Below are 26,380 nucleotides of genomic sequence, written 5' to 3'. Positions count from 1 at the left end.
ACTTTCTATATGTGACCTAGGTCTGTACGTATGAATGCATCAATGCGTTGACACTTTCTATATGTGACCTAGGTATGTATGTATGTATGCATGCATGCATGCCTGCCTGCCTGCCTGCATGTATGTATGCATGTATGTATGTATGTATGTATGCATGTATGTATGTATCAATGCGTTGACACTTTCTATGTGACCCAGGTCTGTATTTATGTATATAAGTATATATGTATGTATCAATGGGTTTCTATATGTAACCTAGGTCTGTTGCTTCAGTGACAGCTAATTCTACAAGTTTTAAAATTATTAAATGTGCCAGAAAATATGTCCTTTTCAGTTCTCATTTTGTTGCCGCTTTGGAGTTAGTACTATCTTTCTATGATTCACTGGGTTTCCTCTCAAACTAATTACTTTTGAAAATATCTTTTTATTTGAAAAAATCTACATTGAATTTCAACCAAAAACAGTATTTTATTGGAGAATATTAATAAAAGCTTGTTCCTGCAGCAAGTATCTTTCTTTCTTAATTTGGGTCTAGGCTTTGCATAATTTGTTCCAAGATGTAAACCACACTGTATAAAGTTCTGTTGGTACTGGCCCTGTGGCAATCGTTCAGAAAAAAAGGGTTTTTGATATGTCCAGAAGGACAGTGTTGAGACCTCTTTTGTCTTGCGTTTTGATTTTAAATACTTGGGAAAGCATACTGATCAAACAAGCTTAGTAGCGGGCACTTCTTATGCTTGTCTGATAAAGAAACTTTAAATTAGACCATCCACCTTTTAGAATTTTGGCTTAGTCAACGGCATCTTTCTTTATTGTCCGACAAAGAAACAATCTGTAAACTACACCTAGTGAACTTTAAATTTAGTTTTTAAGATGTTTATTTAGCAGTTAAATGAATAAACATATGAAAGAGTGAGAGACAAGTTGATATGACATTTGAGAACTCCAATGATGTCCAGTGCCTTACAGTATCTGCCAGTCAAACCTTGATTTTCCTGACATTAGAGGCAAATACTGGATCTCTGATGATATGTTTATTCACAGTGTAATGGAAAAATATGCTGCCCAGCAACTCAGTTTAAAATTTTGCTGAGCATGTAAAATTGTATGTTATACAGAATAAAAAGAAAACTAGATTTGTACTAAGTTTATGAATCCTTTGACTCTGGACAATTAGAAACATTTAGGATTTATCAAGCTACCTCAAATCAAACATGCTCTAACACCTATGTAATGACATATGTAATTACAAAGACAACTAAAGTCTCTGTATAGTATAATACATAGATTTTACTTTTATACTATTCACTAATTTGGACCAAATGTGGCATCAGCTTGTGGGATTTGATTAGTAACAATATCTGTGAAATTTTATCAGTAATTTGTTCATGAAGTTTGGTAGGAACCACTGTTCCTCACCTCCTTTACAGATCTGGAAGAATGTATGATGCATATAGTGTTGTGATAAATTTTGATGATAAAGTCTATAGAGAAGAATGCTGAGGATTGACTGGTCAAACCGGTGACAGTTATGATACAATTTACCATTATCACAATGTAATAGCTGAGACCATGATGAAGGGACCATACATCCCTCAATTAAGGCACAAGAGACCCAAGGCTTCATGAAGTATTCTTCTACTAATGGGCTTGGGTAGATAACAATGTATGTGGCCTCAAATTCATTTTTGTCCTTAAAAAGACATGGTTCTTCTCCGAGAAAGGTGAAGGTTTGAAGGCTTGTTCTTGATGCTATGGGTACACCTCCTCCAAGGGCCATAACTCCAACTTTCCGGACATGATCGAAAAGCCATGTTATGTTGTTAGTGGTGAATCTCACGGACGCATCCATCCACATTACAAATGGATACTTCTTTCGAACAGTCTGTAAAAAGAAATAGGAATTAATACACTTGCTGAATCACTCATCTATATATATATATATATATATATATAACACATAGATGCATCCCTAGCCCCCTAGTCGAGTTTATACTATTAAGGCAGGCATGCGTTCATGAATTATACCAATACACAATGCACAATGCAAAAACTTAGGATTGTTGTTGCTGTTGTAATGGGGTTTAATGCCATTTCTCAGCACATGATAGGCTATACATGGCGGCCAGAATTATGGTGGAGGCAGAACCCAGGAAAACCCTGGAAAGAACCACCAACCCACGAGAAGCTACTGGCAAGCTTTCTCACATACCCACATTAGCTGAGCCCGAGACTTGAACCCATGCAGACTGAGGTGAGATGGCAGTGATCCATAACTGTGAGTGCTTTAGACCACTCGGGGCCCCCAACTTAGGATTGTGTTATACTGAACATTTGAAATCTTTGTAACATCTTTTTCAAACTCTGTTCTAAAATCTAATGATTTACGTCTATTTACCTATCTGTACAACAGAAAGGGATAAATATTCTAGATGGTCTATTATGCCTAGACTAGATGGTTTATTATGCCCAGACTAGATGGTTTATTATGCCTGGACTGGATGGTCTATTATGCCTGGACTAGATGGTATATATGCCCAGACTAGATGGTCTATATGTCTATACTAAATGGTCTATTATGCCTAGACTAGATGGTCTATTATGCCTAGACTAAATGGCCTATTATGCCTAGACTAGATGGTTTATTATGCCTAGACTAGATAGTCTATTATGCCTAGACTAAATGGTCTATTATGCCTAGACTAGATGGTCTATATGTCTATACTAAATGGTCTATTATGCCTAGACTAGATGGTCTATTATGCCTAGACTAAATAGCCTATATGCCTGGACTAGATGGTCTATATGTCTATACTAAATGGTCTATTATGCCTGGACTAGATGGTCAATTATGCCTGGACTAAATGGTCTATTATGCCTAGACAAGATGGTCTATATGTCCAGACTAGATGGTCTATCATGCCTGGACAAGATGGTCTCTATGTCTAAACTAGATGGTCAATTATGCCTGGACTAGATGGTCAATTATGCCTGGACTAGTAGGTCTATTATGCCTGTACTAGATGGTCTATTATGCCTGGACTAGATGGTCTATATGTCTATAATAGATAGTCTATTATGCCTGGACTAGATGGTCTATATATCTATACTAGATGGTCTTTTATGCCTGGACTAGATGGTCTATTATGCCTGGACTAGAGAGTCTATTATGCCTGGACTAGAGAGTCTATTATGCCTAGACAAGATGGTCTATATGCCTAGACAAGATGGTTTATATGCCTGGACTAAAAGGTTTATTATGCTTCTTTAGCATCTGAATCCACTCTGACAGTCTGACTGCAGTTTGTTGGACTCAGACTACAAGTGATCCTGTGATTTATCATCCATTCCATGATTTTACAAATACAGCTCATTACTGCTTTAGGATGACAATTGTTAGGGTCAGTATGACCCTTTCCAGGCTAAGGGATGACGGTTGTTAGGGTCAGTATGACCCTTTCCAGGCTATGGGATGACAAATGTTAGGGTCAGTATGGCCCTTTCCAGGCTATGGGATGATGGTTGTTAGGGTCAGTATGGCCTTTCCAGTCTATGGGATGACGGTTGTTAGGATCAGTATGACCCTTTCTAGACCATGGGATGACAGTTGTTAGGGTCAGTATGGCCCTTTCCAGGCTATGGGATGACGGTTGTTAGGGTCAGTATGACCCTTTCCAGGCTATGGGATGACGGTTGTTAGGGTCAGTATGACCCTTTCTAGACCATAGGATGACATTTGTTAGGGTCAGCCTTGACCTTTTGAGTAAGTTTGAAGTTTAAAGGAAATTTTCATTCACATCTGTGACACAAAGAAGTTTTCACACTAATTCTCTTGAGGGAGGGGAGTTGTTAATTTTTGGCAAAAGCTTTGAGCTTTATTTATTGTGATAGCCAGGTTTCTTTAAGTCAAATACAGTTGTTTTAATACTTTTACAATTTTTTTTTCTTTTACTACATTCCATATTAACTGAATGGAGAAGCAACAGTTCAACTGAGAGACATAGGATCTCCATATTTTACTCAGGCACCCTTAATAGTAGAAGCTTTACTCAGCTTATGTGGTACTCATTCAGATTTTTTGTTGCTGTATTAAAACCTAAATTTTTAAGGACCTTTTTCAGTTCCTTGCTGGTTTCTTTCCATGCATTTAGATTCCTTGCTAGCATCTTTGCATGCATTTCAGTCTCTTGCTGGCATCTTTGCATGCATTTCAGTTCCTTGCTAGCATCTTTGCATGCATTTCAGTTCCTTGCTGGCATCTTTGCATGCATTTCAGTTCCTTGCTGGCATTTTTGAATGCATTTCAGTTCCTTGCTGGCATCTCTGCATGCATTTCAGTTCCTTGCTGGCATCTTTGCATGCATTTCAGTTCCTTGCTGGCATTTTTGAATGCATTTCAGTTCCTTGCTGGCATCTCTGCATGCATTTCAGTTCCTTGCTGGCATCTTTGCATGCATTTCAGTCCATTGCTGGCATCTTTGCATGCATTTCAGTTCCTTGCTGGCATCTTTGCATGCATTTCAGTTCCTTGCTGGCATCTTTGCATGCATTTCAGTTCCTTGCTGGCATCTTTGAATGCATCATCAAACCATGGTCTGTTGATGTGTTTAGGAATTGCAAAACTGGTCAACATTGTATCCTAGGCACCATCAAAGAGTAAATATGGGTACCGGATCCACTGCAGTGTCAAAATGATAAAGTGTCAAATTTGATTCACAGAAGGGAGTATTACACACACACACACACAATGAGGTTATGGGTACACAAACAACTATACTGAGATTAATTGGGTTGTTAGGTGTTTTATATTTTACGATGATGAACAATCCTCCAGCCATCACAGTGTTTCTTGCAAGTTGTTGCATGCAATGAAATGTTGAGATTAACTCCATCATTTTCATTAAAAAAGTTTGCTGAAGGCAGAAGGCCACTGGGTCATATTTTTAGTACAAGACTTATTTCATCAATATTTGCCTATGAACATCAGCAATTCCAGTTAACTATGGTGCCAGACATTTATGGTGGAAGAACGAGACTTTCTGGAAAGTTTCCCTTGTGCACTATCAGGGTGATCTCCAGAGTCCATATTTCTGGATTTCCAGACTTATTGAAGACCTTGATAGCATCATTAGAGTCTTTCAAAAGTTTACAGAAGATTCTTTAATCTTCTTTCTATTCAGTTTGGAACATGCATTTCCAACAGCACCAGATGCTTGCTGTTCTTTTGGTGGATAAGATCTAACCAGTTTCTCACTCAACAAACCTTGGTTTTTATGTGTCACTGTTAATATGACTTGCAGGGCTAGTGTTTGGTGCTCTTTTTGTGGACTGGATTTTTGCACATTGCATTAGGTTTCTAATATGTCATACTCAAGATGGATTAATTGCCTTTCTGCTTCACTCTCAGCTGGGGTTGTGACTTGCACAAGTTTTGAAAGTGTCAAGATTTTAAATTTCTTAAAGGATTTCCTCCACCTTAGCTGTGCTGGCATAGGACTTCTACAACCTTTCTGACCTCAGGAAAGTTCATTCCTTTCTGGTCTTTACTTGCTGTATTTCCTTCTCCTGTTTCTACCTAGGCTGTCTCAGGAGTAATAGAAGTGGTTCCCCTTGCAACTTGTACAAGAAAATTTGTGCAGGACAAACCATCATGACCATTTTTCACTCATCTGGGACAGCCTTGTTTCCTCTTACATCTTTTTGAGGTGGAAATATTTCTGGCAGTTAAAGCAATGCTAAGTACAAGAGATGAATGGGTAAACTGAAATATTGAAAAACATGGCTCTGATGTAGTCAAAAGATGTTCAGTCTGATGTCAGAATGAAAGTGTAATCAACTTGTCATTTCAGCAAATGCTGATTTTTTTTTTACCAGGAAGACATTCTGAGATCAGAGATAATCAAGAATCTCAATCTCACTGCAACCATCCAAATCTCAAGACACCTCTAGAAGAGCTCAGATATTTCTTTGGTAACACATAAATGAGCATCTCTACAAAACACTCTGAGTGAAACATATTATCACAGTAAGCAATCTACAAGCTACTGCTGGAATTAAGTCCTTTGACATTCTTTGACTCTCCAGCTAAACCTTTCCGTGATTTTGCTACCACAAATGCCATGACAGCTCCATGAGCTTCACATTCTTTTCATTCAATGATGAGAAGTCATGGCCATTTTCCAGACTTGGAAGTGTCACCAACTGAATTATTCCTGGTCCTTTTGAGACCAGATCACACACTACCAGTATTAATGTTTGGTTTTGCTGGTTTTCCCATAACTGAAGATTCTTTCTTTGTCACCCGTGCTCCCCACCTAACTTGGAGCCCAACAAAAAGATGGTGATTCATGCTGATTTGCTTCATTTCTCATGTCAAAGCTACGGAGGTTGACATATTCCAGAAGAAATCTTACTTGATTTACACCAGCTGATGGAGGCCAGGTCCTTTCTTTGATTTCTGAAGCATCACATAATATTTCTTTCCTCACAATAATGACTTCCGAAGTGTAGATAACAGTGACACTGAATTTTTCATATTGCCCCTGAAGCTTGGAACAACTAGTTGACTATGAGACCAGACACTTCTGACCACCCATCTAACTAAAGTTAAGGCTGATGTAGTGTGCTGCAATGTAGAGGCAACAACCTGAACTATCATGATCCTCTCCTCCAACATGTGACACAACCCATGACTTGGCTGCCTCGTACAACATGCATGGGAATGCATCAGACCCATTCTATATCCCAAGCCTGCAAGGGGCTAACAATGTTTTAAATGTACTGACAATTTTAAAACTCCTATCTTGTCAGGTCACCTACACATCAACACAAATCTAGCTGCTAAATTCCATTTGTCTACCTAAAAAGTATTTTACATAATCATGCTTACAAGGGTTTGTAAAAAACAAAAAGGCCCAAAAGTTCATGAGCTTAAACTTTACAAACTGTATAATGACCTAAGAATCTAATCTGGTAAACTACACAAGGATATAAATATGCCAGCAAAGTTTAAATGTCCTCGATGCCATCAAAGTTGAATTTGTCCTCAATGCCAGCAAAATTTAATTGTCCTCGATGCCAGCAAAGTTTAATTGTCCTCGATGCCAGCAAAGTTTAATTTGTCCTTGATGCCAGCAAAGTTTAATTTGTCCTTGATGCCAGCAAAGTTTAATTTGTCCTTGATTAATTTTTTTCTCAAAGCAACCGTGATAAGAAGCTTCTCAAGACAAAGGGAGATAACCAAAGGATGAAATTCCTGTTGTAAGCACAAGGGCTCAATAAAAAAGACATCAGAAGGTCATCTGGTTTCTAGTTTCAAAAGTTTCACTTACCAGCAACAGCATATCAGAAAATCAATCTAGAAATCTAAAAGTACATGTGCACCATCCTGCATAAGACAATCCTATATGCTAGTTCTAATGAAGGTTATTTGATACAAGTCTCTAGTAGATCCTTTTACATGATTATCTCCCCTAATAAATGTAGCACTATTCTTATCTAGCAACTGTTTTCATAGACACATTGCCTTTATATCTGAACTGCAATACTTAGCAGTTTGAGCCTGTTCTGAAAAAAGTTGGCCTTCTGAGCCAACAATTTGTTTCTTTATAGATTCACTAAACTTTGAGACTACACTTACTTCCAATCGCAAGTGAATTAAACCACTCTTTGAACAAAAGTATCTTTTATCTTTTCTACGTGGATTTAACAATTCCATCAACAAGAGTACCTTTTAATCTTTTGCAAGTGGATTGAACAATTTCTTGAACAAGGGTACCTTTTATCATGACGTTTTTAATGGATCTTAACATTGTACCAAATCCTCAACTATTCAATTATTTTCTCTGCATTTTGATTTCAATATGCAACAACAGTAAAAACTGACTGAATGGTTAAACTCATGTACATAGAGTTCTCTGTAGCATTCTGGAAGTGGATGACATTTCACCAAAACAAGAAGTCCAGTATATCAAACTAGAGCCCAGATTTAAAACCAGGCCAGACCACATTTACTCTAAGCATCTCAAAATTTCTTCCTCAATATCTATCTTTCTTACTATTGAGCTGGTAAAATGAATTTTTCACAAAAATGCCAGCAGGAGTCAGCTACAAAAACAGTCTAAATATTGTTAACCTTGAGGAATGTTTCATCTCTGTGGAAATTTCAACTCTCTTTTCAAGAACAAAATCATTTCAACATGTTTAACTTAAAAATAACATAATGATTTTGCATTCTTCCTACTATCTGTGTGTGTATGTGTGTGTGATTTGGATTTTTAATATACCATATATACTCGCATATAAGCCGAAAAATTTAGGAAAAAAATAAGGCATGGAAGAAGGGGGGTCGACTTATCTGCGGGCCAAAGTCCAAGTCTGAAATTGTTAACGCCTTTTTCCCTCGATTTCCAGCATGTATTGTTTCTGTCGATCGCTGAAGATGAGATCACATGCCTAATGATGCCACATGGCTCATAAGATTTGTGCTGTCGTGAAGTGAAACAAATATTTTTTTAAAACTTAAGTGGTAGGATAATGAATGAAAAACATGTTTTAAAGTACTTGATGCCTATTTTGACAGCTGTCCATCCACCAGAAAATGCAGCCATACGTGTTATTTGAGCCAAGGTGGTACGTGTATTTTCCAAAAGAACCGCCATATTAGTAATCTCCAGTCAAGTATTTAACCCTCAGCTAATCAGTAATCATTAAACTCTACGGTATCGTATGAATGCATGCTAGCTTATTTCGGTGTAAATATGAAAAGAATCTACGTAAAAAAATAAAAGAATTACGATACTGAAGGTATATACGACAAACATTTTGATCGAGAGTAGAAATACATGTACGATAGACTTAAAGGCAAAATAACGAGAGGCTCCATAGGGGTTTGTTGCACACACGCTTAGGAAGGGTACATAACAGGGCAATATACAAGTCAGTATGAATAATTGTAAAACAATATAATTTGTGGAGTTTCTCTGACAGGTGTTTTAGAAGTAATGGGCAGCCGCAGTTTATATACTACTGTTGTTTAGTTGTTTGTAAAGCAAAGTGGTTTGTTAGCGGGTGAGTGTACAATAGCTACCATATGCTTAATCTGTGGTAAATGCCTTGGGGATAATAGGTTTGTTTTGTTTCACAATGCCAATGACCTTACTAATACATGCCAACTCTCAGATGTATTGTTTAATGAGATATGGTAGTGGACATGGTTTCTGCTCAAAGTTATAAACTGTCACAATACTTGAATAATGTCCATGCTGAAACCAATCATATTTTGATCAATTGAATCACACTACCGGTAGTTTAAAAAAACACACAAATAAACAACAATGATAAATAATTATCAAATACAAATTGATAACCAACCACACATGGAAATAATTACAGGATAAGGTATATAAATAGTATACTACCACTATAAGAAATTATTTCAGTTTAATCTCTCTAGAAGTTTATATTCAATTCAATCAAATAAAATGAATAGTGTTGGAAGTAAAAGAAAGCGTTCTGCTTATGATGCAGCATTCAAACTTAAAGTTATTGAATATGCAGAAGCAAATAACAACTGTGCTGCAGCATGCGAATTTTTTGTGAAGGAGAAGCAAGTACAGGAATGGCGGAAAAGCAAAGCAACATTAGAAAAAATGCCAAAATCCAAGAAGGCTCGCCGGACTGGGATTGCCTCTTTCCTTGAATTGGAGAAAGAACTCAGTGATTTTGTAAGTGAACATCGACAAAATGGATACATTGTCACATGAACTGCAATTCGTCTACGTGGTATGCAGATGGCGAAAAATGATAAATATCAGTTGGCAATTCAAAATTTGTTGCATCAGCCGGCTGGTGTTCTCGTTTTATGAACCGGAATGGTTTCTGCTTCAGGCAGCAAACGAAGATAGCACAAAAGCTACCAAAAGACTTGGAAGAAAAAATTGAATCATTTCAGCAGTTCATCATTAAACGCAGAAAGCAGTGCTCATTTGAACTATCACAAATTGGAAATATGGATGAGACGCCTATGACCTTTGACTTACCAAGCAATAAAACAGTCAATGCTGTTGGTGAGAAAACTATTCTGATAAAAACGACCGGCCATGAAAAAACGCATTTTACAGTTGTATTGGCCTGTTTGGCTGATGGATCAAAGCTGCCTCCTGTCATCATTTTTAAAAGGAAGACGTTGCCGAAAAGCATGAAATTTCCTGCTGGTGTTATCGTTCGTGCACAGCAAAAGGGATGGATGGACGAAAGTGGAAAAATTGAATGGTTGGAGAAAGTATGGAACAAGAGACCAGGTGCAATTCTTCGGAAGCCTTCAATGCTTGTATGGGATATGTTTCGTGCACACAAGACCGATGAAGTAAAAAAGGTCGCAAAGAAAATGAAAACAACACTGGCTTTGATACCAGGAGGTTTAACGTCAGTGTTACAGCCTCTTGATGTCTGCCTTAACAAACCTTTTAAGGACAAGTTACGAAAGATGTGGGCAGAATGGGTTTGTTCAGGGGCTGTGAAGATGACAAAAGGCGGGAATTTAATGAGGCCTGACATCGATTTGGTCGCCAAGTGGGTAAAAGAAGCATGGGACTCAATTCCATCGGAAATGATTGCAAAATCATTCAGGAAGTGCTGTATCAGCAATGCCATGGATGGAACAGAGGATGATGCTATATTTCAATCCGACAATGACGAGGAGAGCGACAAGGAGAACGACACACTATTGGATGACAATGACGACGTATATGATGAAAGCACGCCCGTAACAGAAGCCAAGTTTCGTGAACTGTTTGGTGAGTCTGATACAGAGTCAGATTTTGAAGGATTCTAAAAGTGACAGAACTTTTATAATTCATGATTTAAGAATGAGGATTAATTAAACTTCCATTACGACTTAACACTTTCGAACTGTTTTTATTTCAACATATAAATTAGCTTTCTTACTTTCATTTTCTTTAATAATATGATTTGCCTAAATAAACGTATTCAGAACTCACTTTGTGCATCAAGTGATGTACCAGTAGTCTAGAAATTATGGGTCGGCTTATACGCGGGTCATGCACTTTATCACAGTTTTACCAATTCAGGTTGGGGGGTCGGCTTTTACGCAAACGGGCTTATACGCAAGTATATACGGTAGCTTTAAAAAAAATTCAATCATATTGCGATGATGTCTGCAGTGTGGCAGTTTATAGTGATGTTTAGCACTGGGGCATTGTGTTGCAGACATGTAACATGATGTCCCACCCAGTCACATTAACCTGACACTAGGCTGACCAGTCCTAACACTAACTCGTAATTCTGAGCGCCAAGCGAGGAAGCTGTTAGTACCATTTTTGTAAGTCTTATGACATGGCTGGGGATCAAACCCACGACCCCCCGCATCCGAGCCAGACACTTTAACTGCTAGGCCAGAGGAGCAGTCTTCCTACTATCTCTGGCTCTGACAAAAAAATACTGACATGACCTATTACAAGACAAACAAGATATTTAAAATCTGAATCTGATGAAAATTTGAAGAAAAAATGCTTCAACTTAATAAAACTCATGTGACTGGACAAAATAATTTACAAAACTCAACCTTGGAAAATAACTTTACAAACCCAGCAATTCATACCTGTATAACCAGTGGCTTCCAAGCATACCCATGTAATATGGAAACATGATGGGGATAATTTTCAAATGGAAATCTTTCCAGGTTGCAATTACAGTTCTGTCTGAGCTGCAAAATACACAAAGACTTCAATATTTTTCTTATAAAATCCATTCAACAAAATAATGGACTGAATATGTAAAAAATTACTATATATCATTTATAGAGGAGCTCAGAGTAAGCAATGTAAGATTTCCATAGAGAAACTAAGCTAAATGTAAAACTTATAATCAGTGAACAGTGAAAGGTAGGTCACTGTAACCTGTTTTGACAAGCAGCACCCTCCAACAACTGTGTCCAAGAAACTCGAGATAAATATGAAAAGTAAACTCTGATGCCTACACAAAAAAAACCATCTCACTTATGTTTTGTAGGCAAGACAAAATTTTAGAAAGGTCTCTAGCAGTATTTCTGATGCAAAAAGCCTGACACAGGATCAGTGTACGAACTATTCTGATCTTTGACCCGTGAAAAGCCTGACACAGGATCAGTGTACAAACTATTCTGGTCTTTGACCCGCAAAAAGCCTGACACAGGATCAGTGTACAAACTATTCTGGTCTTTGACCCGTGAAAAGCCTGATGCATGACCACTGTGAAAAGCCTGACATATTACCATAGTATAAAATCTTGTCTTTGACCTTTGAAACTTGAAATGGGGGTTCAGTGGAATACTATCTGCATGTATTTGCCTACAAATTGTAGTATGTATATCATATGCCAACAAACCATGTTGTCTGCCAAACAATTAGATTATTATCTATGTAACATGCCTACAAATTGTGTTATGTGTAATATTCCTACAAATTGTGTTATTATGCATGTTATATCCCAACAATTGTTACTGTGTGCTATATGCATACAATTCTATTATGTGCAATATATGACTTTCAGTACCTTTAACACATTAACCCCTTGTGACGAGTTTACGTGGCAGGAGATAGTAGCCTACTGCAGAGCTCTGTAGTGTCAAGGTCATATATGATTAACTAAAGTGGGTGGTATTATAGAAAGTTAGACAGATGAGCTCTACAATGGTACCAAATAATCTGGAATTTCTAGTTGCACTACAACATACAGAGGGGAAAAAACTCATTTTTTGGACCCGATTTTTTTCTACCCAAAATTCGCTTGTGGTCGGAATCCGATTTTTTGTCTGGATTTTGGACTTTTTGGTCTCAGATCTAAGGCAGACCTGTATGAAATGCAGACAGACAGATGAACCTTTGCAAAAAAAAGTAGGATAAGATGGGCATTTGGAATATAGAGTGGTCTCAATACGAAAATAATGGGTCAAATAACCAACGAAAAATGATGTTTCTAACACAACTTGGCATTAGGTTAATGGAAAATCACTGTTTTAGGATGTAATCAGAAATAGCTTTCAAAATGTGTTTCCTACTCGAATTTCAGATGAAAACAACAAAAACCTCCAGGGGTTAATGTGTTAACATTATAATTAAACATATCTTCATATCAACTAATCCTAGTGTCTATACCAATGAGGAAACATTAACTGTACATGAAGAAATGCCCATATTGAGTGTGCCTGTGTGTGTGATTTGGATTTTTAATGTAGCTTTAACAATTTTTCAGTCATATCGCTACGATGTCTGCAGTGTGACAGTTTATAGTGATGTCCAGCACTGGGGTGTCATACCGCAGACATGTAGCATCATGTCCCACCCAGCCACATTATCCTGACACCAGGCAGACCAGTCCTAACACTAACTTCTTAATGCTGTGTGCCTAGCGAGACAGCTGCTAGTACAATTTTTATAAGTCTTTGGAATGACTCCCGGAGGGTTCGAACCTGCAACCTCCTGCCTCTGAGGCAGATACATTAACCACTATGCCACTGAAGCAGTTGCCCATAATGATATATATACCCAAATTTAAAAAAACAAATTGGTTTCTGAATTATTCTCTATATTATGTAGCATAATTTGTGTGTTCTTGTCAAGGCCCCATTAACTATTTCCGTTACAACATTAAATAATCTCAACATTTGTCTTTCTTTTAAAATGGACAACGACAGAAAAGACAGTGGCCATAGTGTTACAGTGTTTACTCTGGGAGTCACAAATTAACCTGCATTATAAGTAATGGTGCCTTACCCTGTGGACTGTTCCAAAAAGACTAGTAACAGTGCATAAAAACACAAAAGTGACCTGCAATGTGAGTGATGGTACCTTATACTGTGGACTGTTCCAACAAGACTCAAAACCATGTTTAAAATGACACAAAAATAGGTTATTTAATAATCTCAAAGTACATTAAAAGTGCTTTTCAAAAGTCAAGAACTGAAATTATGTTAAATTGTTCAAGGATCACTAAAGTAACATAAATTAGTGAATATAACACATGGGTTATCCATGTTTTTCCCTACCTGCAGAGTGTATATGTCCGAGTGTTGTAGAATTTGATTCTTGCTCATATTACCATGCTGTATTACTTTTTAAGGCCAGTTTCCTATTTCAAACAACGCATCACGTTCAAAATAGTAAACAAATCTAACCTTGATTACATTTCAGCTAAATGTTTACAAGTTTAAAGACAATATAAAAGCAAGAAGACAATATCAACATATATCTTCAATTTACTAATTTATGAAGAGTGGCAAAGCTGTTGTTCTTACTAAAATCTTAAATTGTCGTAGATGTAATTTTCGAATATGAACTTGTACAGCTCAGTAAATGAATGTCAATATTATTAAAGAGTGATACAAGTTTTTTTAATTAGAATGTCAACATTCGCTCTCTTGAAAGACATCAAAAACCTCTGCAAGGCATGCTTCATTGATGGTTGAGACCCGTGATGCTGTCATAGTTGTATTTGTTGCTAGAAGAGTCAACTTTTGGAAGGGTTTCACTTATATGCAATCCACTGCGAATAAAAGCAGGCATTATTTTTGCCCGAGATGCCATACCCTGACTACACTGTTTATTGTAAAATCGGAATGGGTGTAGTTCATGCCATTTGGCAATTATTTACAAGTAGATAATTATTTTATTTTTTTATTTTGAATTAATAGATAGGTATGGCTTTGTTCCTGCACTTAACAATGAAACTAAGTGGCATCACAGTGGAATGCTTGCGACAGCTCGAGGTGAGGCAACTAATTTTCAAATGACCCAGTTCAGTTGAAATGGTTTTGCTCTGGTATGTCCTTTTATCAAGTGGAGCACACTGATTGAAATTTAGACAGTTTAGGGATTCACTGGTAAACAGAAAGGGTGACTGACCATACCCTACGATTTTGGTTGTTTAGTATTCTTTACGAAATACTGTGGGTCATGTACATCTGTGGGTAATCTATTTTTTTTTACACACAACAGAAAAACTGTCAGTAATACATGCATGTGTGTTAAATTTGGAGATGTATTATATTCACTAATTTATTGTAAGTCAAATAACTGAAAGAAGGAAACCTAACTGAATTAATTTTAAGGGATCCATGGTTATGACCATCTTTTTTGATAGATAGTACATGTATAATGAAGTTATGTCTGAGGGGGAATCCTGTATTTCATACAAAGTTATGTCTGAGGGGGAATCCTGTATTTCATACAAAGTTATGTCTGAGGGGGAATCCTGTATTTCATACAAAGTTATATCTGAGGGGGAATCCTGTATTTCATACAAAGTTATGTGTGAGGGGGAATCCTGTATTTCATACAAAGTTATGTGTGAGGGGGAATCCTGTATTTCATACAAAGTTATGTCTCAGGGGGAATCCTGTATTTCATATAAAGTTATGTGTGAGGGGGAATCCTGTATTTCATACAAAGTTATGTGTGAGAGGGAATCCTGTATTTCATACAAAGTTATGTGTGAGGAGGAATCCTGTATTTCATACAAAGTTATGTGTGAGGGGGAATCCTGTATTTCATACAAATTCTGAAGCAATCTTAGAAAAACTTTAGCTATTGGTAATGGCTATTTTGGTTACAACTAAGGGGATTATACAGTGAAGCTGCAGGAATTTCACACTAAGAGAAAGAAAGTCCATTCTATAAACACCTTTATCTTCTGTTTGTCTGTAAATCCCAGGTCAAAAACAATTAAATCCATCCTGAGGTACTGAACTCTCAGCATTGTATTCACATTCTCGACAAGCTCTAAAAGCTCTGAAAAGTGATTGGCTGATGCTGCTGTAACCAAGGCAGGAATGTCAAACTTCTTGTTGCTATGGTTACTGCTGCCTGGAAAAAGGTCAAGGTTTTTCAGGAGAGGTAGTGCAGATTGCAATGAATAGCTCTCAATCTTATGCAGATCTTCCTCCTGTGTGGCACCAAAGTTGCTCCTACATATTCTTCCATCATTCAGAGGTAGGCCTACAAAATAAGATACTTAGTCAAAACATTTCTTAAGTATTTAAGATGAAGTAAGTTCTTTGAAAAGTAGTAGCACTTTTAAAGTTGACAGAGACCTATGGAATAGCTGATAATATACAGACCGACATGGAGGATTGCAACAAATCCAGGTGGATATGGACAGGAATCAAACCCATCATCTACCAAATATGAATCTAAGGTAATCAGTGGGCCACAAAATGGTACAGAGCTAAAATGAATATGGAAACATCTAAATAATAATATCTTTTGCAAATATTCAAATACAAAATCAATATTTGGATTTTCGCTGACTTAAAGTGCGTAGCCATACCTAAAATATGACTCAGCAGTCATCCCTTCTGTCAGTGAAAATAGGGAAATCTATAATACTCACTCCACTTCTCAAAATCAATATCAGTTGACTAACTCACATGGAAAAACATTAGTGAATTACTTCTACTACCGCTCAAATTTAGACCTGATGTAGACTTGAGAAAGTCTAGTCTTTGCATAGACAAAGGGAAGTAACTCTTACATATTACCTTCCCTTTCCCTGCTAGGTGGTGCGCCATATGCCAAATGTCAGCTGTTTAAAATTGGGTACTATCTGAGACAGGATGCTTACATTGCTGGGAGGGTTGGGAGCGCTTTATACTAATATGACTGGGTAAGTTTTTCAAAGAAACACAACGTCAAATAAAATTTCTTTTCTCTGTCAAATACATTACCCAATCATGTTAACATTAGCAAATAGGCAAGAGAAAAAGGAAATGCTGAGCATCCAACCTCTAGATAAACAAACTCTGTACAGTTGATACAACCGAATATAAGCATATATACATGTGGACTCCTGCACCTGATAAGTAATTTCAAAAGGAAGATATGTCCTGGGTAAATCTAGTGAAAGTTGACAGGTCCTGCCCAAATGAAGCGGTTGTGTCAGGAATGGCATGGTCTGGTGACTGTCTCGGCAGCAACCACAGGACCAAACAGATTTAACTTTATGTGAGGCCATTTCACACAAATATAAAAGAGGAAAAAGTGCACAAGCCAACCAACTGATTCAATCATATCTTTGAGATATTGCATTGAAAGGCAAGGCTTGTAGAAATAGGTCATATTTTATAAGTTGAGATCCTCATCAGACATGCCTATTTCTGTGAGAGATAAGAGTAGGCTCCCTTTAGTCAGGACATTAAAACTTGTGTAGCAATGTCCTGCTCTATTAATGGGAGAAAAAGCCTCTGGCATCTGGACCAGATTATCTTTGTGTGCTTCAGATAAATCTGGCGAGCATATACAGGTCTTGTAGCCTAGCCTCTCTTGAAGTATCAATCAAAGAGAGGGGCTGAAAAGTTATTTCTAGCCAGTAGACAGAAGCCTGTTCTTAGCAATGAAACCTGGTTGTGTCATCGAAATAACTGAATCATCAAAATGAAACTGTCGGTAGTTTGTATCCATGGACAGAGCATGGAGCTTGCATCTGAGCAGATAGCGACCTGTGGTTGCGGGATTCCAATGGAATTTCCAATGCTAACCATTTAATATTTTGATTTCACTTGAGATGCCATCTGCAAAGGGTTCGTGTAGAGGCAACTGAGATTCATGAGATCTGCTGCCGTACTGAAGAAACCAAGGAGTTGCAGGAACACTCTCGCCATGATAAAATTGTTAGAAGACACACTCCTTCTGTCAATAGGCACCTGCACATGGCCAGTGAATAAGGATCAGAAAAATATGTGCCAATCAAGTCCAGACTCCTGGCAAGTTCCTCCCCTTTAATAGAAAGTAAGTTTGATTGAGCCATTTTCATCCTGAACTTCAATGCTGTAATGTATTTGTTGATACAGATGAGGCTGATAAATGGCCTGAGCTTACAGTTGGTTTTTGACACTAGAATGAGCCTGGAATAAAACATGAAGAGTTGGCCTCCAAAGAATCTCCACTACCTCCCACTTGCCAAAAACTGGATCTCCTTCTGCGTAATTTGACACTCCAAATCTGATGGAATAACAATTATGATAGAGTAAGATAACAAGTGAGGAGGCTGGAAAAAATAATCCATTGCTCCTTCGAGACAACATGGATTGCACATTTAGTTTACGAAAATAGGTCAATCCAATGCCAGTGAAAATTAAGGAGTTTCATGCCAAGTGGTAAGCAGTCTGTGGGCAGTCAAGGTGGTTAGTCCATGGTAGTTGTTAGGAATCTTGGGGAAAGAGAAACCTTGTTTCTTATATGCTGTTTTAAACCTCCTCCTCAACTAAGAGGCCTGTTGCCTCCGTAAATTTCAGAGAGGTTGAAACTGTTGCAGACCAGTATTCAGTCTCTTATCTCTCAGCTAACAATTGAGACCAATGTCTGGGCATAATGCATGGCCAGTTGAAAGGGCATTAATGTCTGGGCAAAATGCATGGTCAGTTGAAAGGGCATTAATGTCTGGGCAGAATGAATGGCCAGTTGGAAGTGCCTTAATTAATGTCTGGGCAGGATGCATGGCCAGTTGAAATGGCCTTAATATCTGGGCATAATGCATGGCCAGTTGAAAGGGCCTTAATGTCTCGGCAGGATGCATGGCCAGTTGAAAGGACCTTAATGTGGGGAGGATGCATGGCCAGTTGAAAGGGCATTAATGTCTGGGCAGAATGCATGGCCAGTTGAAAGGGCTTTAATGTGGGCAGGATGTATGGCCAGTTGAAAGGGCCTTAATGTCTGGGCAGGATGCATGGCCAGTTGAAAGGGCCTTAATGTGGGCAGGATGTATGGCCAGTTGAAAGGGCAGTTCTTGTGCTGCCTGCCTCCTTACTTCCCTCTTCTACTGCCATATATTAACAGAAACCCAAATGAATATCACAGGGAGTGCCAAGGAAAGATGTGGTTAGAGTGATGATGAGCAAAGACAGATGTCTTTTCTCACCAAATTTAATTTTTCACATTTATCATTCAATTTTACTTTATGCTAGGTTCTGAATTACTGGATTTTCTGAGAAACAATGTTGCCATTTCACTGTAGTGAAAAGGATCATAATTTTCACAGGCTGTCAACTGACCTGGATAACATTATACCGATGAAATTTGAATTTATTCAAAGATGCTTACATAACTGAGAGGTAACTATGGCTGCCTGCCCTTAATGACAACTACAAATATTTTTTACAAGGCATGATTTTTTTTCTTAATGTGCTATTTTACTTTGAATTAGAAAGAAGAATTATGTTATTGTTGATGATTTTTGTGCAAATCATCATAAAATGCTTGCTATGAGTAAATAATGGATATATTTCAGTTTGAAGAAATCTATCCATTATTCACTTGTTTCAAGCATACATCCTCTATATAATGGTTACGTACACTGACATATCAAAACGCCATGTAAATTCTGTTCTTCCATCATAACTCTTAACAAGGAGGCAGAGGACTAAAAAGATGTAAGAATGTTATTACTTACCTGCTCTATATCTTTGCACACCTGAAAAGAAAGGAACCCCAGAAATGATTAAAACATCTAAACAAATATGTCACAACATGTGTAAGGCAAAATATAAAACAAAAGATATGTTGAAAACTAATATATATTCATAACTGTATGCAACTGAGAAGTTACTTGTCCATGTGAATTATGGAGAAAATATTCAAGATGTTGATATCTCATGTGTTTTGAAGAAAATTATATGCAGATTAATAGTGTTCCTACATAACAGAGGCAGAAGATACCTGTACCGAAGGTCACCACTAAAATACTTTGAAACACAATTATTTGCAAATCATGCAATATAAATTCTTAATTCAAATAAATGCAGTTTTCAGGTTTGGAAGATTCAAACAAAGGTTTAAACACAAAGCTCCATAACTGACCATTATTATATCTGCAAATATTTACAGTTTGGTTACTAGGCAGCTTGGCAAATTCTCAAAGGTACAATAAACTTTATATTAATAAGAATCAATTAAGTATCATAAGTTTGTGCTGTCTGATGTTGACTAAATACAAAAAAGTCTAAAAAAATATTTAAAAACAATGAGTTCAACAACCAATTCAATAAAATGTTCTCTTTAGCTCTCAGATCCATGATTTAAGTACGTACAGTTGTTGTCAGGGCTGTACAAATAGAATTATCCAACATCTTCGAATTAGCCCAATATCTCACTTAGATCTTACTCGTGCACAAGTCCCTTTTGCTTCAAAAACAAAAATCATATGTGCTAAGTTTTACAATGTCTATTCATATCTCAGAAATAATATGGAAAAATGGGAAATTCAATGAACGTTACATTAACTACAACCTTTGCAGAAAACTGACACTGACAACTTAACACACTGATCATTACAGCCTCAAGATCAATGTCTGATTCTGAGGAGGTATGTTTCCCAATGATTTGAAAAACCAGTCAAAATGTGGAGTTTTGTGAGGTGGGCCTGACTAGATGTCATGTTTATTTCAGGTCTTCTTAGCTGCCTGTTTAGTTGGACGAATCTCCTGCAGTAAAGCTGACTAATTTGATGTTTCAAAATGAGGCACATGCAGAATTTCCTAGTAAATCGAACACCCCCAACATGACTCATGTTTACCTGTCTGAGGAACAATATTATAGTCTCGTCAACAAACCTGTCCTGGAAAAAATGTCAGATTGGAAGAATATCAAATGATGATGACTTGTACATGGTCACAAGCTGCAAGGTGAAATTTGGTAGAAACTTCACTGATCAATTATAAATACATGAAAATTATTCATACTTATAATTTTGTAATATCTGACAGCAAAAATATTCTGTATAATTCACATACTCTGGCCAGTCTGTACAAGATGTAGACTGACCAGTGTGTACAATATATAGACTCTGATTAGTCTGTGCAAGGCATAGATCTTGACCAATCTGTGTAAGACATAGACTCTGACCAGTCCGTGTAAGATACTGACTCTGACCAGTCTGTGTAAGACATAGACTGACCAGTCTGTACAATATATACACTCTGACCAGTCTGTGCAAGACAGAGACCCTGACCAGTCTGTGTAAGACATAGACTCTAACCAGTCTGTACTATAGTCTCTGACCAATTGGTGTTAGACACAGACTCTGACCAGTCTGTATAATACATAGACTCTAACCAGTCTGTACAATATATAGACTCTGATCAGTCTGTGTAAGACAGAGACCATGACTAGTCTGTATAAGACATAAACTCAAACCAGTATGTACAATATATAGACTCTGACCAGTCAGTGTAAGACATAGAACCTGACCAGTCTGTATAAGACAGACTCTAACCAGTCTGTACATTATATAGACTCTGATCAGTCTGTGTAAGACAGAGACCCTGACTAGTCTGTATAAGGCATAGACTCTAACCAGTCTGTACAATATACAGACTCTGATCAGTCTGTGTAAGACAGAGACCCTGACCAGTCTGTGTAAGACATAGACTCTGAACAGTCTGTGTAAGACATAGACTCTAACCAGTCTGTACATTATACAGACTCTGACCAGTCTGTACAATATACAGTCTCTGACCAGTTTGTGTTAGACATAGACTCTGGCCAGTCTGTACAATATATAGACTCTGACAAGTCGGTGTAAGACAAAGAATCTGACCAGTCTGTACAATATAGAGACTCTGACAAGTCAGTGTAAGAGATAGACCCTGACCAGTCTGTGTAAGACACAGACTCTGACCAGTCTGTATAAGACATAGACCCTGACCAGTCTGTGTAAGACACTGACCAGTCTGTACAATATAGTATCTGACCAGCCTGTGTAAGACATAGACTCTGACCAGTCTGTGTAAGACATAGACTCTGACCAGCCTGTGTAAGACACAGACTGTGACCAGTCTGTGTAAGACACAGACTGTGACCAGTCTGGATATCTCACAACATATAGTACTCATGCTCGATGTCAAGATAAGCGGATTATGATATAACAATGCACTGTTTAGATGGCTTGTCAATATGGACAAAGAATTTGTTTATGTAATAGATAAATTTCAGTTCATTTTATATCCAGTTTGAGGTTCCTTTCATGGGGCCTCTGAATTTCTCCACTCCAAACCAAAGGTTGTATATACAAGTTTAAACAGCCAACAATGTCGGCAATAAAAAAAATCCCCAGATCATATATTTTGCCACCAATAAGGGAAAAAATCCAACTTTGCAACATTGGCGAAGCCTTACGCAATCCCAAAATAAATTTTTTACACATTATTTTTCATACTTTTAAGAAGAAAAAACTACTTTTGCGTGGACGAGAAAAATACAGTTAAAATTTCAGGAGCCACGCCACAATCATCTTGTATTATTCATACGCGATCTCTTCCCCAAAATGATAATAAACTTTTTACATTTTTCTCATACTTTTAAGAAAGAATATTTTTGGTATATGAGAAAAATACATGTATATGAAATTTCAGGAGCCACACCACAACCATATTATATCCGAATTCGTGTTATAACAGAGCGTGCTATAGCAGGGTCACACTTTATAACAATAGAGTAAATTCCAATACTTTTAAGTTTTCATATCACTATTCCCATTCACAAATGCATGTATGGTATGTTCTGTGTTTATTCATTTCATACAGTATTAAATACACAATACTGGTATAAAGTTATCTGGATTTTAATAATCTAAAAATATTACTAGTAAATTAAATACTACCCACCGCAAAGTGGTGTCCATCAATGTTGTAAAACATAGGTGCTTATAAGCAAGTGTATTGCTTCCATTTTCATGCAAGTCCAAATGACCTCTTTTTGAAATAGCATTTGTGTTTTGCTGTATAAACACTGTGCCTGGTGAAACAGAAGTTTTGATTTAATTTGTATATTTCTTTTCCAACGAAATGACATGGATTTGAAATAATATTTGTGTTTTGCTGTATACACATTGATCTGGATGAAATAGAAGCTTTGATTTAATTTGTATATTCCTTTTCCAACCAAATGACCTTCATTTGAAATAATATATGTGTTTTGATGTATAAACATTGTGCTGGATGAAAAAGAAGCTTTGATTTAATTTGCATATTCCTTTTCCAACCAAATTACATGTATATGAGATAGTATTTATGTTTTGCTTATAAACACTGTGTTGCATGAAATAGAAGCTTTGATTTAATTTGTATATTCCTTTTCCAAAAGTTATATTAAAATTTGCAAGTGATATTTCCCAAGTATTCTGCCACTGCTTGTGGCCTGATAAAACCTTAAGGCAGCCCTCACTTTGTGTTCAATTTTACCGTAATTCCCTCGCTCGTATAGGCAACATCCTCTTTGTTTTCCCATGTGACAACTCTCTGACCAACCCGTGAGTTTGATACTTGCTAAGTGCCAAGTAAAAGAAAGTGGTTATTTGAACTTCCTGTGATCTCACCGCACACTTAACACATGTTCAGTTGATGCATTTAATAGATTTCACAGACTGTATGATCAAAGGGTTACATACAGAGCCCAAGCTAAGTCTGTATATAAGCGATGACATATGACAGTGTAGCCAAGGAAATGGTGTCGGACAATATTTACGAATACTAGATGCCAATATACAAAGATTACACAACAATGTAAGTTGCCATAACTTTTTTCACACAATCAGTTGCTTTTTGTTGTTTTGGGTTTAATGCCATTCTTTCAGTTCATAAAACATGGCAGCCAGTATACCTTGTGGAAGAAGAACCCAGGAAAACCCTGGTAAGAACCAATGACCTACATGGAGCAAATGGATGAATTCTTGGATTGTTACAGAATGACGTTAGATAATGACATTACAAGACAATGAGAATCACAAAAATGTGGTCTTATCAGTCATTATTTGTAAGATGTGTGGAATATTATGGGATATTGTGAATAAGATCATTCTGAACTATAATTTGTATACCGATATCTGACCTATAACTGAATTCGTGGATTTATCAAATAAATGGATTTAAAACATCAAGCTTTATGGATTTTAATGGATTTTATATCAAGCAAATGAACAAACTTTAAGTTGCACATTTATTTGTTACATATTCCACTCAATAATATATTGAGGATATCTGCTTAAAACAAGTGAACAATGGATATATTTCCTGAAGTGGGTAAAAATACTGAAGTACATTATGTTATTCACTCACAGCACGCAATTTCTTTTTTATTTTATGCTCAAATGTACTGGCCAGCAAGATGTACTCTGTGTGTAGTCTGTATAACAGACTTAAGTAGCACATTTCTTACTGAATCCTGCATGAAGTCCATGGTTTACTGTTTATGTTGTGCTGTGATTTGTGGTTATTTACACAGAAAAGAGAAACAGTTATATAATTCTCCTTTCCAATTCAAAGTAAAATAGCACATTAGGAAAAACAAATTAGCACCTTGTTGGATTTAAACTAGAGTTGGCTTTAAGGAGAGGCAGACATTTTACCACTTGGCTATGTAGGTCACTCCAGCAAATTATCACAATTAATTGACTTGGAAAATCCAGTAATTCACAGCCTAGCATAAAATAAAATTATATTTTACATAAGGATTGTCTTTATTTATCATATCTATCTTGCAAAAAATATACCCTAACTTATTGGAGGGTCAAAGAGAAATTGGCTTTTTAGCCTTATAAGTGGGAGGGGGGTTTGACTCATAACTGAGTTGACTTACAAGCGAATGGATAATGTAACAATTTTTACATGCTTTTAATATGAAAGGGGTGTGTGTTGTGTTGTGATTTAGACTTTTAATGTAGCTTTAACAATATTTCAGTCATATCACTACGATGTCTGCAATATGGCAGTTTATAGTGATGTCTAGCACTGGGGCATCATGCTGCAGACATGTAGCATGATGTCCCACCCAGTCACATTATCCTGACACCAGGCCGACCAGTCCTAACACTAACCTCTTAATGCTGAGTGCCAAGCGAGGCAGCTGTTAGTACCATTATTGTAAGTCTTTGGTATGACTCGTCCGGGGATCAAATCCACAACGTCCCGCATCCGAGGCGGACACGCTAACCGGATATGAAAGGAGACCTTAATAAGTAGTAAATAACATATAAATGGGGAGAAAGGGTAAGCTGTCAGGAACTTCAAAATGGAGGCACAGGTAATAGAATTTTGTATGGGAAGCAAAGGATTAACGTTCAGTTTGAGTTTGAATTCTAGATATTTATATGACTATCTTACCACGGATAAACAGATGAATGATCAGCAATAGTGTCACTATAAAAAGGAGCAATATTAGCTTTTTGTTGTATCTCATGTCACCAAACTGTTGTTACAGGACCTGAAAAAGAAAAAGACAGTGGTTATTCAGTCAATTGAAATCAAGCCAAATTATTGTTTGGAACCTTCCTTTTTCATTCAGAGAGGACATCAAGCTAATTATAGCAACAATAGTCTCAGTAGCAGAGGTTGACGTGGCAGCCGATTTATTGTTTTGGGTACAAAAATTAAGATCTTCAGTAAAATGACATTTTGTAAAATTCTAAATTCGTGAGTGGGAAAATGATCCCATAGAAAGATCATTGTTTGTTGTTTGTTGGATTGTTGTCTGTGAAATTATAAATCCATTATAACCGAACTCCATGAATAACAGTGGATACACAATAACAGAAGTAGACAAAAGGTCCCACTTTCAACTCATCATTAAAAAGCTCTAAACTTAACTGAATTAGGTTAGCAAAATTAGCTACAGCTTAATTGAATTAGGTTAGCAAAGCTAGCTACAGCTTAACTGAATTAGGTTAACAAAATGAGCTACTTATACCAGGGCTGATCAAATCCCATAGCCTGACACCAATGACTATTCCTTTTTTTGAAGCAGGTCAAGTAAAATGTTCTAGTCCTAGACAAGTGGTTTTTTTAAAATTATTTTAAAACAAGTCAGGCAAGTGCTCATTTTAATATATTAACTGTTTTGTCTACCTTCATCTGGGCATAACGAATGCTTGAATTTACCCTACATCTAATCATTCAAATCCTGTGAACACTGCAGAAAATGGTTGTTGATAACTGTCACGTGTGTGCAAGTTCTATTACTACTTTGACTGTCTATTGAGCAAAGCAACCAAATTAATCGACCAATCAAAACAGTTAAAAGAATACAAACCTAGTATGATTAATGACCAGTGTTTTAATGGATCACCCTGTGATTTCAATGCACCAATGCAACAAAATAAATGAAAGGCACTTTACCAACATACATTAAGTGTCCATTTCCTTTATACAATGATTAATGGACAGTAACGAGTCTCTGGCTTTTTTAAATCAATTATACAGATGACTGACTATAAAATGTGATATTGTGTTTGGAGCAAAACAAGTATGGTGCAACGCTTAAAGACCAGTCTATGTTTCCATATAAATAACAACATGTATGTTATGATCAGTTTAGCAGAAATAGTCATTAAATGAATTTTG

At 36.9% G+C, this 26,380-nt stretch overlaps 1 protein-coding gene across 3 annotated transcripts in view; it reads right to left on the bottom strand.

Moving 5' to 3' along the window:
• Window positions 1-860: 860 nt before the first annotated feature.
• LOC149792971 (uncharacterized) overlaps window positions 861-26,380 on the bottom strand; it is a 31,009-nt gene continuing 5,489 nt past the window's right edge. For 2 of the 3 annotated variants that reach the window (XM_089966837.1, XM_089966838.1), the window contains exons 3-7: window positions 25,145-25,244; window positions 19,441-19,461; window positions 15,679-15,992; window positions 11,621-11,725; window positions 861-1,885 (exon numbers count right to left, since the gene is read on the bottom strand). In XM_089966837.1, coding sequence (XP_089822963.1) covers window positions 1,349-1,885; window positions 11,621-11,725; window positions 15,679-15,992; window positions 19,441-19,461; window positions 25,145-25,220 — 1,053 coding nt within the window. In that variant the 5' untranslated portion in view covers window positions 25,221-25,244 and the 3' untranslated portion in view covers window positions 861-1,348. The remainder of the gene's footprint in view (window positions 1,886-11,620; window positions 11,726-15,678; window positions 15,993-19,440; window positions 19,462-25,144; window positions 25,245-26,380) is intronic. The other variant, XM_089966839.1, reaches the window with a different exon arrangement.

Source organism: Sinohyriopsis cumingii, chromosome 8 (genome assembly GCF_028554795.1).
Source record: "Sinohyriopsis cumingii isolate HCF-2022 chromosome 8, ASM2855479v2, whole genome shotgun sequence".
NCBI classification, from domain to species: domain Eukaryota; kingdom Metazoa; phylum Mollusca; class Bivalvia; order Unionida; family Unionidae; genus Sinohyriopsis; species Sinohyriopsis cumingii.
This window is presented reverse-complemented; position numbering and strand designations above follow the sequence as displayed.